Genomic DNA, 14,425 nt, shown 5'->3' with positions numbered 1-14,425 from the left:
ACAAAGGAGCAGAAACTGACTGCAAGTAGGAGAGGGAACACAGCAGCTGCGATGAGGAACATAAGCCAGGCCAGCCTCAGTCACACGAGAGACAGCCACCATCTTTGACCTCAGTCACTTGGAGCCCAGCAAGCAAGTGTGTAGTTTGTGCATTATCAGTGCCTTAGTCTTCTTCCTGGGAGTGGTTTCTGTTGCTACTAAGTTATGTGAAGATGTCCCACCCTCTGGTCTGTGCGCTGCAGAGCCTTCTGCCGGGTTGGAAAAGCGCCGTGCAAGCTGGTGGAGACCACACAGGGCCGGCACTGCGAGGCAGGGGGCACCCTCAGCGTCTGGAAGCCTTTCAGACCAGTCCCCACAGCCCAGAGCATGGAGCCAGTCCCCTCACTCCTGGGGGAGAAAAGCACAGGAGGAGGAATTCACAGAAGACCCAGTCGACTCATTTTTTTTTTTTAAATAAGAAAAAGAATTGTGAAAAAAGAAAGGTAGCAATCTCTTGTTTATGTTAAGTTAGAGTGTCATGCACAGACCTGTTGACATTCAAGTGACATTTATCTGAATGCTAGTAAAAAACAACAGTACACAATACTTAGCTATCAGTAGTAGTAGTAGTAGTAATAATAATAGCAGCAGCAGCAGGTTCCAAGGTTGCAACACACAGGCCTGACCACACTGGCACTTTCTCATTTCTCTCTCAAAAGAGGAGAGCTAGTTAACAACACAACGTGCTTCACACCACACCCACACCCACTCCCACACCCACCTCTGGGCCCCCCCTTTGGTAACTTAGTTCTGCAGACAAGCCAAGGGTTGCAGGTCTCTCCTAAAGCAATTCCCCCTCCCCCAGTTAAGCACAGCATCTGCTTCACTCCCCCAAGTGGTGACTCCCCATCTCCAAGGTCCTTTGTCCCAGAGTCAGGTGCCCCTGGCAGAGCTCCCCAGAGAGGGACCTAGTAGCTTAGCACTGAGATTCCTCTCAGCTCCACAGCAAAGGCCTGGCTCTCATCTGCTGCCTCCAGTCTCCTGCTAGGGCTGGTTCTATCAGTACCAGGAAAGCCAGCTCTCGGCAGATACTCATTAGGCGGGGTCTCTTGCTAAGTACAGAAACAAAGAAGCCTTAGCCTTTCTGTGAGGGAGTCACAGTCCAAGGTCACCTGGGTCATACCACCTGCAGCTACTCATCAAAGTTCTCTCCGGCCTGAACTGTCCCAATACCCTAGCATCTTAGTTCTCTATAACTTGGACACTCTTGTCCACCCTCTCGCACTAATCTGGGCAGGTACGTGTGTCCGGCAGGGCCTCACGGGAGGGACTAAGCTGCATGACTTTAACTCTGAATGCATGTGGAGTGTATGTGTGTTCACGTATTTCATTTGAATTCAATTCAGCAGTCAGTGCCTGGGCTTCAGCTTCTAGAACAGACCACATCAGCACTGGAGAGAATAAAAGCTCTCTTTAGAACTCTGCACCTTAAGAGTCCATCAAGTTTGATGGCAGGACTAGTAAGAAGCCCCAGAAGCTACTGTAAGTTGCAGCAAATTTAAGGGACTGCCGTGAGACACAAGAGAAACAGCCCTGCTGTAAGCAGAGTGTGGGGCGCTCTCCTCTGGGCTCTGAGAAGGTAGGGACAGTGTCTGCCCTACCTAGGGCAGGGCTACGGCCTTGGTGGGCAGAGACATGCTGGAACCCCCAGTACACAAGGCGCTTCTCCTGCCAGGACTCACGCACCCGGCCGGGTCCCCCCAGGCCACCCCATAGGGCCTGCATCTCACCTCCAGGCCCACCTTCACAAGTCCACACATGCCCAGGAATGCCGGATCATGTGAAGCCTTTCTAGTTAGAAATATGTATTTTTAAAAGGAAGTACACAAGTGGTTCAGAGCAAGGGTCTTCCAGGTGTGAGGTTCCAAGTTTCATCCCCAGAGCATCATATGCCAGAGTGATGGTCTGCTGGTGTCTCCCTCTCTCATGAATACACAGGCAATTCTTTAAATGAAAGCACTCAACGTGCAAATGTAGGAGGATCTCAAGGCAGGATGCAAATCTGAGAGATGAGGAAGGAGGGGCACTGGAGATGAGACAGGCAGGTGGGGCAGCCACCGACAGCAGAGAAACTCCACATGCAACAGTTGGCCCTGAATGACAACTGGCTGGGGGGGGTGGGGGGAGCAATTTCCATTTTGGCAGCAGGGAATCAAAAGAACATGAAAGTCCTTTACTTGGGGCAGACTTTTGAAAACTGATTCCTTTTCTAAAAGATCACTATCTGGTTGAAAGATTCCCTTCAATACTTTCGTACAGTCAAGGTTAATCCTAAGAAAATAAAGGGGTCTTGGGAAACAGGAAGGTAAAAAGACTGGATACTTACTGTCTGTCACATCGCCATTTACAAGCTTTTAAATCTAGGAACTTGAGGCAAGCCCGTGCAGAGTCAGCTGTAAGAATGGAGTTAATCAAGAGACAAAAACATCATGTCCAGGTGTTCGTGGAGTGACCACACCAAGTTAGAAAATTATTTAAGTCATGCCAACCCAATTCCTGCTACTGTAAGGAACCATCACCTCAGTCTGACTCAGGAAAGGTCAGTATTTGACAGCTATTATTTTCCAAGAGGAAACAAGAAGTGTGCAGACAGAGCCTCTGTTTGATTTCTCACTTGGCTCTTGAACCCCAGCCGCCCCTGGACTCTGGGAAGAAGGTAAGCAGCGAAGGGGTTGGTGGGCCGGCCGGCCAGCCAGCTGAGGCAGCTCTCTGAAATGGTCAGCAGGTAGCCTAGGCCTAGACTTTGTTACAGAGTCAAGACAAATTCCAACACAAAGTCAACGCTGTTGCTGAAATCCAAGCCATGAACCTATCTGAGTCTCTCCCAATGAATTAGTGAATTTTACTGCATTTATTTATTTATTTTTTTAAAAGATTTTATTTATTTATGAGAAAGACAGGGGAGAGAGAGAAAGAACCAGACATCACTCTGGTACATGTGCTGCCAGGGACTGAACTCAGGACCTCATGCTTGAGAGTCTAGTGCCTTAGCCACTGTGCCACCTCCTGGACCGCTTACTGCGTTTATTTCTACTGGGTTTAGCAATAATGAATGAAATCATGCGGCCTGAGAAATGTAAACAGGAAACCGGTAGCTTTTCTCTCTGCCTGTGCTACTGAACACCACACTGAATTCTGGGCATCCTGAGCATAGTGAGTAAGGAAGGCCTGCCAAAAAAAGGAAAGCAGGAGATTCAGCCTCTGTCTTCACAATGCTTGAAACCTGAGTTAAAAAGGGAGAGCACAGACAGTGACAGGACAGGGAGCAAGTGCAACGCTGGGACTGAGTCTGAGAACCTCAGGGTTCTCCTGTCTGTGCCATCTGTCACTTTTCAGAGACCACAAGAGTCTGAATTCAGGTTTTAATAGTTACAACGATAAAAAAATTATATAAAAGCAATTTGCACAATTATAAAAACTACAAGTGAGAGGGGCCAGAAGATAGTTCACCTGGTAGGGCACTGCCCGGTTGTCCATGTGGCAGATTCCAGCCCCTGTGGAAGTACGCTGTGTAGGCCGGCGTACCTAGTTTGTTTCTAATAAAAGTCAACCTAAGCCGTAACAGAAATGTGATCCGTGCTCATGTATGTGGAATGTTGGCACTGTTTCATTTATCTGAGACAACGACAGAAACTGGATTACCTCACAGATAATTGGACCTACAAGTATAAGAGCGTCGGTGCCAGAAACCTGGAGATTAATCACCATCACCCCCTGAGGGCACACACATGATGCCAGGATGTATGGCAAGGGCTTAAACAAAGGGAGATCTTTCATCAAGAAAAAATAAAGACAACTTTCAACATTTTAAATACTCTCCAAGTTCATGGATCCTTGGCTGGGGTTGGGGGAACCTAAACAGGTTTACCAAGGGGCCGGGGGTGTCACACCAGCAGAGGCCACCGTTAACGTGCCCAGGGACCAGACTCCAAGCCCCTGGGCCCCACCTTCAGGAGGAAGCTTCAGGAGTAGTGGAGGGATGCTACAGGTGTCTCTTCTCTCCCTATCAGTAAAAGAAGGAAATGAGGGGAGAGGAGAAGAGCCACCGGGTGCAGTGGAGCCTTCAGGCAGTCACCGAGCCCTGGTAATACACTTGTGGCAACCTGCTCCAGCACAAACACATAAAATAAAACAGACTTATCAAACTTATTGAGTTTACTAAATATGAGGTGATGCCTGTCAGTGAGTTGATGGACTTTGTTGAAAGACAGGCATGCTTGAATATGATGAATCAGAAAAAAAAAAAATTAATTTTAAAACTTGTAGCACTGGTGCTTTTTCCTATTTTGTAAGACCTTGAAATACACTTCAAGCATTCAACAGAGCACCTGGCAATTTTTTTATTTTTATTTTTTTGCCTCCAGGATTATCACTGAGGCTCAGTGCCTACATTATAAATCCACAGCTCCTGTGGTCATTTTTCCTTTTTTTTTTTTTTTTTTTTTGATAGGACAGATATTGAGAGGGGAGGGAAAGACAGAGAGGGAGCCCAGCCCCTACTACATTAAAGTCAGCACTGGTGTTGTGGTCTCTTTCGCTCTGTGCCACTCTATCCAAAAGTAAATAAATAAATACATAAATAAGTAAGCAAGCAAAGTCAGAAGTGCAGAGCAAGCTGCTGGTGCTGGGAGGGACACAGGCAAGTTGTTAGCTGCTGGGCCCCATGCCATCCATAACATCAGAGCTAAGACTGTTGGGTGAGAATCTGACTTGTTAATGGACTGTGCCAGGAGGGGGTTGCTTCACCAGCTGTGGGTCAGTCCCAAAGTAGGTGGTGTTTCCCAGGAGAACATGGTCACATCACTCCTTTACATTTCTGCCCTCCCTGGGCTGTCCCTCATATAGCGGCCAAACCCATCTCTCTTTAATCCCATATCCATTCTCTCATTCTTCTCTTCTTGCATCAAAAACACCCACACATGTCCACAATGCCTTCCTAGGAACCACCTTAATTTCCAAATGCTCACAGCACAGCCCCCCTCACCCCCATCTCTGCTCCACTCATTTCTGTACTGCCAGAGCCCAGGGTGAGAGTCTCCCCAGATCAGACAGTACTTGCTGATTCAAGACAGCCTCCCACCCCCACCTCCAATTCAGCAAATGGCAGCAAACTGCACTCCATACGAAGAGTACAGTCCACCCAGCGCCCTTCATGTTTATCTCTGTGCATATAGTTCCCTACAAGATGGTGAGCTCAGTGGCATTAATTTATAGCCTTAGTCAAAGTTACTAAAGGAACAGGTTGTTTCTAAGACTGTGAGAACTATGGTGGTTATGGTAGGTTGGGGGTTCATAGCACTCTGGTCTCTGGTGGTGGGTACAGTGTGGGACTGTACCCCTATAATCTTAGGAGCTTGCAACCATTATTAAAGAATTAATAAAAACCAGAACGATAGTAGTAGTACGCAGGTCCTTTGTAAGAATATGGAAACTTCTCATTAACATTAAAACATAAGCAGTCCTCCATAAGGTTCAAGGAGCAAAATCAGAATAGTTTCAGTTATTATTATTGTTGTTATTTTAATTGCCACCAAGGTCATTGCTGGGGTTCAGTGCCTCCACAACGAATTCCCTATTCTGGTGACCACCCCCCCCCCCAATTTGATAGGACAGAGAGTCACTGAGAAGGGAGGAGGGGGAGGAGATAGGGAGAATTAAAGAGAAGCCTGCAGCCCTGCTTGGCCACTCATGAAATGGTTTGAGCCCCGATCCTTGTGCATGGTGATGTGTGTGTTCAACCAGGTATGCCAAGGCCTGGCCCCTAGTTTCAGCTTTTTATTTAAAAAGCGTGTGCGCTTAATCCACCGCACCACCACTCGGCGCCCAGAATTGGTTTCTTAATGGGAATGTGTCCAACATTTATAGCTGCTGAACAATGGTCTGTCTTATTAACAATATTTGGCAATCACACTCATAAGCCTTTTCTCTACCATTTGGTGTATGTTTAGAACCCCAAGGTATTGTGTACCCAAGTATGAATAAGGTCTATTACCTCATTTGATGTTTAAACAAATAAATATGCTTTAAAAATAAATCAACAGGCTTACCAGTCTTCTCCTTTCTTCTTCTACTGCAATGAGCAGTCTTGCAAATTCTTTCAGTGACTGAGCTATTTAAAAGATAAAAAAAAAAGCAAAGCATTATTTTTTTCATTGTTAACATGTTATTTCACAGGAACAAGCAGTTATGATAGTTATTAATTTCAATACAGTATTTTGGCTCTGTCATCTTCACTTCTGCTTTACCTGTACCTTCACTTTTACATACCTGTGTGGCTTCAGGTATGCAAAGCAGATTCTGATCTGAAGATGCGACGTACGTGGGCTACGTGGAAAGAGATTCCCATTTCTCTGACAGCATATGGTCACTACCAGCACACTGTATTAGTGTGGTTAGTCTTTTATTACTGTGTCTAATTCACAAATCAAGTCTCATCACAGACAAGTATATATAGAAAAACTCGCCATATGTAGCTGCTGGTATACTGAAGTCTTGGGACACATTCAAAAAGTACAAAGGAGGGGGAACCACTGTGTGGACTTCCTATGGTTTCATGTCTGCATAAGCCTGCGGCAGAATGGGCAATGTGATCTCAGTGACTACCAGCTAAATAGAAGTGATGTCAGCATGCCTCTGTGCTCCCACTGAACTCTAAAAAATACGAGGTACATTAGTCTTACTTCAAAGACACTAGGGGAATATGTATAAAACTTAACTCATCGGGGGTCAGGCGGTAGGTAGCACAGCAGGTTAAGCACACGTGGCACAAAGCGCAGGGACCGGCATAAGGATCCCAGTTCAAGCCCCCGGCTCCCCACCTGCAGGGGGGTCGCTTCACAGGCGGTGAAGCAGGTCTGCAGGTGTCTGTCTTTCTCTCTGTCTTCCTCTCCTCTCTCCATTTCTCTCTGTCCTATCCAACAACGAATGACATCAACAACAATAATAATAACCACAACAAGGCTACAACAACAAAGGCAATAAAAGGGGAAAAAATGGCCTTCAGGAGCAATGGGTTCATGGTGCAGGCACTGAGCCCCAGCAATAACCCTGGAGGCAAACAAACAAACAAGCAAAAAAACCTTAACTCATCAATAAATAACATTACATAAATGGCATTACTTCCCAGTGGGATGCTCTCAATCAAGAAGGCTATATTAAACCTCTAAGAAGCAATAAATCCAGGACTACACAGAAGTCTGTAGGAGTAGCCAGTGACTGAGGTCTACCACCGAGTTTGTTCTAGAAGCTCAGTTGTGAGGGTGCAGCTTCTGTGCTCTAGTCTGTATGGTCAAAAGGACCAGCCCACAGTGCATGTGGAGAGCTTGGGAGAAACGCAGGCTCTTGGGCTGCACTCAGATTCAACATCCTTAACAAGATGCCCCAGTGTTCTGTTGTTAGCATCTGTCTTGCCATAGCAGGGGGAAAGGATCGAGCATATAAAAACACCAGAAGGACAAACCAAAAAGAAGCAAGCAAATGGACAGTTTCAGTCTGGTGAGCCAGTCATCGTGTCTCATGAAAGGCAGGTAAGCAAGGAGGACAAACCAAGAGTCTCATCAACAAAGCTCACTCAGGAAGAAAAACTGTTTTCCATCCAAGAATTTAAATCCCAGTCTAGGAACACCCTGTCCCAATCCCTTGTCATGACTGCTAGGCTTAAACTAAGCTGGACTCAAACACTAGTCCTGTGATTACTTCACTCTGGATTGGATTCAGTTACCATAACAGAAATCAAAGGATTACCTGGGAGACTCAAGTTAAGCTGAGCAGCACATTCAACTGGGTAATTTGAAGGAAAAAAAAAAATGGTTTCACCATGACATTTTAAAGTTCTCCAAAAGTAGCTATCAAATGATGGAATGCAACTCAGCTTGGGCAATAATAAGTTGAACAGAGAAATGTTTTATAAATGTAAACTAGGTTATAACGGCAGGATGTAACAGTATGTCGTACTGCTGTGCTGTGCTGTGCTGTGCTGTGCTGTGCTGTGCTGTGCTGTGCTGTGCTGTGCTGTGCTGTGCTGTGCTTGGGTAAATAAAGGAGAGGTTTCCCACCATTTTCCTGGTGAGCCTGGAGGACACTGTCAGCACAACTCTGACAGTGAAAGGCAAAGGTGTGTCAAAGTGTGTCCACAGAGCAAGAAGCTGAGACGTAAAGTCAGGTGGGCTATAGGAACTGGGGGCAGAAGGGGTCTTTGAGGGCAAAGAAACTTAGCACCATAACTGAGATGAGCAGTGCCAGGTTTCTAACAGCACATCTCCCAAATTTGTGAATAAACAGAAGCCATGTCATCAATGCGTCCACGTATCAGAACTAGTGAGTTGTGCACTCCAACAAAAGGTGGGGGGAACCCTACGGAGCAAGGAACATAAGGGAAGCGGTAGCCAGAATGCTCAGCGTGGCATCTTCCAGAAGGCCCAGAGGGAATGGGATCCAGTCTACAGCAGTAGGTGAGGGGTACAGATGACCCTGTATTTGTTGTCCCAGAGGGACTCCGTCTAGCACTAGAGGTCTGTCGACAGCATTTGTGGAGTAAAAGAAACTTTAACTTTGGACTGGGAGGGCACCCTGAAAGCTCCCACTCTGTCACCCTCAGCCTCACAAGAGCATCTCAGAGTCCTAGCCGTGGGGGCTGTGCTGTGAGGCTGTGGGGGTGCATACGCACGCCCCCAAAACCAACTCAGTAGCAAATCACAGAGCCACCTTTAATCTGACTTCAGAGACAAGGGAAGCCCAGTCCTCATTCAGCAGTCACACCTCTCTATCCCAACATTCGTGATGCTGTGTTTCTGCAGTGGTGTTCTTGGCTGACACACACATTATCACCGTGCTCAGAAGACATAGGTTTAAGGCCCTGGCCCCCACCTGAAGGCAGGAGGCTTCACAAGTGGTAATGTCTCTGTCTGTAGGTCTCCCCACCCCCAGTCCCTTTACCTCTCCTAGTGGCAGCAACAGCAAACAAACAAGTAAATACTAAATACCTATGTCAAAGTATTACGTGAATAGTTCACTGAGTACACGTACAAGAAAGCAAGCAGAAATTAAGAATACTATGCCACATGCACAGTAGCTGAAGAAGGAGCACACTAACTGGATTGTAGCGAAGAGGGCTGCGGAGCACCCAGCCTGCCCCACCCACCTGCAAAGCCCAACAGGAGCCCCTGACCCCTAACCTACGTCAGCAGATCAGAGTCTGTCAGGGGAGAGGCCAGAATGAAACCTCTGGTACTGAAGGCCCAGGAAAAGTGGATGGCATCTAGTTTGTACCTGACTTGGGCATGAAACATGCTAAACACTCCTTCAGTACCCAGCTTCATGCTGACACACAGCAGCTGTGTGACAGTCCTTTCTTCAGAATTTACTCAAGCAACATGGGATGTAGTTTAGTTCCATGCAAATGTCTAGCACCCAAATATGTTCTTGTGTAAGTATTTATGATGTCTCAGATTCATCTGGGCTAATATATATATATATTTTGCCTCCAGGGCTATTGCTGGGGCTCAGTGCCTGTACTACGAATCCACTGCTCCTGGAGGCCATTGTTGTCATTGCTATTGTTGTTGTTGGACAGGACATAGAGAAATCGAGAGAGGAGAGGAGACAGAGGGGGGGAGAGAAAGACAGACACCTGAAGACCTGCTTTACCACCCTTGAAGCGACCCCCCTGCAGGTGGGGAACCAGGGGCTCGAACCAGGATCTTTCCGCCAGTCCTTGCGCTTTTTGCCACGTGTGCTTAACCTGCTGCACTACTACCCTACCCCCTAATATTTCTATAAGCAGCAAAAGGGCACTGGTCTAACATCAAATCCAATAGTTGGTGTTACAACTGCCAACTCTGACCAGGCCTGGTTTTGACTTAAAGAGGACAATTCAAAGCAACAACAACACTGTATGCACAGTGATCCTTCAACAGGTGATAGGTTATGTTTGTCTGCTCTATATAAAATGAAACCTGCTGGCTCTTATCCCAGGCTTCATAAAATATCATGAAAAGGCCACGCCAGAGAGTCTGGAAAATCACATCAGCTATCCGCACTCTTGCCACCTGCACAAAACTTGTCCTGGCTGCATTCACAGTGACAATCTCTCCCCTTCCTGACCACCGGGGCCATAAGATTACTGGGGGAAAATGTCGTAATATACTTTCCTATGTACATCCTAACTTCCCAACAAATTGAGGTCAAGAATATTCCTTGTGATCCCTTTAATGTAGCATTTTGAAATACCTCTGAAGCAAGGAAGTCCATTATGCTGCTCTACCTGTGACAGGTCTCAAGTATCGACAGCCACCAACTACACCTACCTGGTGAGGAGGGACAGACAATAGTGGCTTCCAGATTTGCCAGTACTGCAAAGTCTGAAATACCCCTAGTTGCTTAGAGTATGTGTTTCTGAGCCATCTTTTGGCAGGCTTGGGCATGATCTCCCTACCATTTTGACCGTGTTTGGTGTCTGAGATCAAGGTGGAGAATCAAGATGCTTGGGCTCTGTTCATTGTCGACAGCACTATTCTACAGAATGTTTCCGATTTTATGGTTAAAAGGGAAGTTAAGAAAAGCATGTCTGTCTTATATCCAGGCCATATGTCTATCAAAGTCAGACAATGATGTGTTAAATACTCCTCTCAGGAGTCTTTCCTCAAACCTAAACAGCATGAACATGACTCAAACTAAAGGACAGATGACACACTCAGTGACAAGTGCAATGATGTCAACTCACGTTCTCACTTGATAACAGGATGAATCATGGTTTTCAGGTTCGCTAATGGAGACGAGCCTTGAGACTCTGTTATATCAAAACAATCTTTCTATGAGTGCAGGCAAGGCCGGCAACCACTGCACTCACCTATCTGAGTATGAGGCTCTCTCAAGCTGAGTATGCTTCTGGCATGGACCTGTAGTTTAAGATTTATTTCAGATGAGAGAGGGAGGGAGAGAGAGAGAGACAGAGAGAGAGAGGGATAGGGAGAGGGAGAGGGAGAGGTGTGTGTGTGTGTGTGTGTGTGTGTGTGTGTGTGTACACACTTCAATATATATGGCAAAGAGAAGGAACTGAGTCTCAGGCATTGCAAGTCCTGTGCTCCAGCAGCTGAGCAATTTCTGATCAGCCATTTCTGGCATGGATTTTTCATCAGGAGTAGGAGAAAGTCAGTGAAACACCAGCACTTAACTCAGACTGCAAGCCAGAGCAGGCAGATTGGTCATAGCCTTTGAGTTCTGTCAACACTGAAAAAGCTGGAGTTGAATCTATTTCTACATCCAGGAAACAGCAAGTACCACACCTGCAAGGTCCACAATGGTCAGGCACCTCACAGCACCAGCAGCACATGCTGGGAACTCACACCGATGGAGTCCGAGTCGCTAAGCTTTTACAAGATTAAAGGCAGCATGCAGTGGCATGAGAGATTCAGAAACAGCCTAGCTAGCAGCACAGCAAGAAGCACGCTAGGTGAGCAAGGGTCTGAGTGAACAGTGAGGAAAGGTGTCTGTACAGCAGACGGGGTGGCCAAGCGTGGCTCCAGTTCCCACGGGATACCTCAGTCCCCCCACGCAGCCACAGCCATGGCTAGTGAGCACACACTTCACACATACTCAAGCTCTGAAGCCAGTGGATTGCTAAGACCAACAGGAGGAAAGTCACAGTCCATGGCGAAGTGGAGGCAGGTCCCTGTGGCTTCTACGTTCAGGGGATGTCAGCTTTCCTGGGGGGCGAGTCAGATGAAAACACAGTGTTCCACTTAGTTATTTTTTTTTTATTATTTATTTTCCCTTTTGTTGCCCTCGTTTTATTGTTGCTATAGTTATTGTTGATATTGCCGTTGTTGGATAGGACAGAGAGAAATGGAGAGGGGAGGGGAAGACCGAGGGGGAGAGAAAGACAGACACCTGCAGACCTGCTTCCCCGCCTGTGAAGCGACTCCCCTGTAGGTGGGGAGCCGGGGACTGGAACTGAGATCTTTACGCGGGTCCTTGCGCTTCGTGACACGCGCGCTTAACCCACTGTGCTACCGCCTGACTCCCCACTTAGTTATTTTTGAGGGCATGATGGCTGGTTGCTCGCAATGTACTCCTGGTGGTCTGGCTTGTTAAGTTCCCAGACACACAAGGAGATCCACCTTGAAAGCAGGTGTTTAGAGCCTTTGACATCCCAACAACATGCCCTAGTACACAAGGCATTTGGGTCAGTTACCTTTCAGCACCTCGACTCAACGTGATTTTCATGTTTTAGTATGTTAGCACAGCTGGCTAAGTGTGCATGACTCAGAGATGCACCGCCCGCCGCGGACTGCTCTCTAGCATGACTGCCTCAGCCGAGCAGACGTGCCACAAAAGCCGCGACCAGCACAGTGTCCGCCTACGGTCCAGGTCAGTACAGGCTTCAGTACAGGTAAGGCAGATGGCTGCTCACTGTAGAATCCATGAACTAAATGCAAGGGGCCGGGCCCTCCGCAGGGGTTCTGAGAGCAGGGTCTCACTCCCCAGTTCCTATGCTGGTGGGCCCCACATCCAGTCCCCACAGTGTTAGAGGTGGGTGGGGGGTAGGCGCCTGCCTGTCTGTTGAGCCAGCCTCTTTCCAGGGCACAGCAGTGCCTCAGGGCACTCGGGCTGACATCCTTGTGGTGTTGGCCTTTCCTTCCTATCCGGCCTCACTGGTGTTCCCTGGCTCACTACTGGACTCCAGAAGACCTTTCCCATGCAGAGAGGCTGCCGCTGCTGCTACTGCAGACTGTGAGCTCACCCCTTCCCGTTGAGAACGACTGTCAGGAGAGCAATCTCAGTATTTCTCACACTGGAATAGACTTATCTGGTGGTTTTCTTTCCAGACTCTGAAATGAAGCAGGACTTTTAAGGAAGATCTGCTCTGAAACTATCAAACTACGGATGCAAGGTGGCCTGCTGAGTTCTAGTACATATTTTCATATACACACTGGGTTTCTACATTATACACAAATTTATAGAATGTTGTCAAAATTTGACAAACTTAGACAAACATTTTAAAGGGCGGCTTACTTTACACCATTCCAAATCTTGACTCCAGCTGGTTTCTCCCCAGACGTCATGATCTCACTGGCTGAATTAATTCGTATGAACTGTAGCAAAGCTCTTCAACCGTGACATTCTGTGAATGTAGCAGAGCTGCTACTCTCAGAGTCTACTAGTCGCCTCGACTCTGTCTGCTGTCCCAGTCCTGATGCCGCCTTTCCTCCCTGCTGGAGCAGAGGGTTTGATTCCAGAGTCCACTCTTCCAGCAAGCTGCTCTTGCCAAAGGAGAAGGGTGAGCAAACAAGGCAGTGCCCATCTGCCTCCCTGCCCCTCACAGAGAGACAAAGCAGGCCCAAGCTGTCTGTGTCACAGGTTAACCGGGCGCCAAGTATCCTGCCCCAAAGGGAACAAACAAGCACTCACAGGGGCACCCCTCCCTCATGCATCAGGAACCCACTGCCCAGCCTCCCCACATCCTGCTCTGCACCCAGTCCTCAGTCACTACCAAGTGGAGCCACCACATGTGCCTCCCCACTTGGAGCCCAGCCTCCCTGCCCCACAGGCTCCAGCTAGCTGCACACCACCAGGAGGAGAGGCCTCTGCGCCAAGCGCTCCAGCCATCCCGTTCTGGCATCCCTGTCACTCAGCCCTGGGTCACTGCTCACCGTCTTTCCCAAGGTGGCTCTCAGGACAGAAGGCGCCTTTCTCAAGAAGCCATCCCCACACTTGCCCTCATTCACAGCAGATGGCCTGGCCGCCGCTTCCCCCAGAACCTCCAGTCCCTCTGCTCAAAACTAGCCTCATTCATTCCTGCCTCAGAGAAGGGCCCGCGAGTGTCCTTCCAAGAAGCTCCTGCTCTCACCTCCCCATCTCTAGCTGCATGTTTTTCTTTCTCTCTGGTATTTCCACCACCGCTCCCCCATCACAAGCTATTGACGGATCTGCCCCGGAGTCCCCCGATTGCCCTCTCGGGGGGCCTCTGTCCTGATGGAGAAGGGCACCTGGGGAGGCAGGTGTTGCAAGGAGGAGAAGGGCGCAGCTGAGCAGTTCTGGGCAAAGCGCCTTGGTCTCTGCTGCATCCCAGCAGCCTCCCCCCGCCCCAAACACAAACGCTCCTGGCTACCGGAGAAATAAACAGCAAGGCCATGAAGCTATTGTCACAGAGCTGAGCTTTGAACCCACTCGAGCTCACCCAAACTTCATGCCCCCACCCCAGGCATAGCCCCAAGTCACTACTGCTTTTAAATGATTTATTTTCTGAGACAGGAAGAAGGATAAAGACCAGAGCATCTCTCAGGCATATGTAGGCCCAGGGATCAAACCTAGGGTCCATGCCTGAAAGGAATGCACTCTACCTGCTGAAGCACCTCCCTATCCTTTTTTTCTTTTAAAGATTTCTTTA

General features: G+C 48.0%; 1 protein-coding gene across 1 annotated transcript in view; it reads right to left on the bottom strand.

Annotated features, from left to right (window-relative positions):
• ARHGAP42 (Rho GTPase activating protein 42) overlaps positions 1-14,425 on the bottom strand; it is a 139,337-nt gene that overhangs the window by 77,075 nt on the left and 47,837 nt on the right. The window contains exon 3 of the mRNA XM_007520717.3: positions 6,087-6,148. Within this exon, the coding sequence (XP_007520779.1) occupies positions 6,087-6,148 (62 nt within the window). The remainder of the gene's footprint in view (positions 1-6,086; positions 6,149-14,425) is intronic.

The sequence above is a fragment of the Erinaceus europaeus genome, chromosome 20 (assembly GCF_950295315.1).
Source record: "Erinaceus europaeus chromosome 20, mEriEur2.1, whole genome shotgun sequence".
Classification (NCBI taxonomy): domain Eukaryota; kingdom Metazoa; phylum Chordata; class Mammalia; order Eulipotyphla; family Erinaceidae; genus Erinaceus; species Erinaceus europaeus.
Note: the sequence above shows the minus strand (reverse complement) of the source record. Positions and strands in the feature narration are given on the sequence as shown.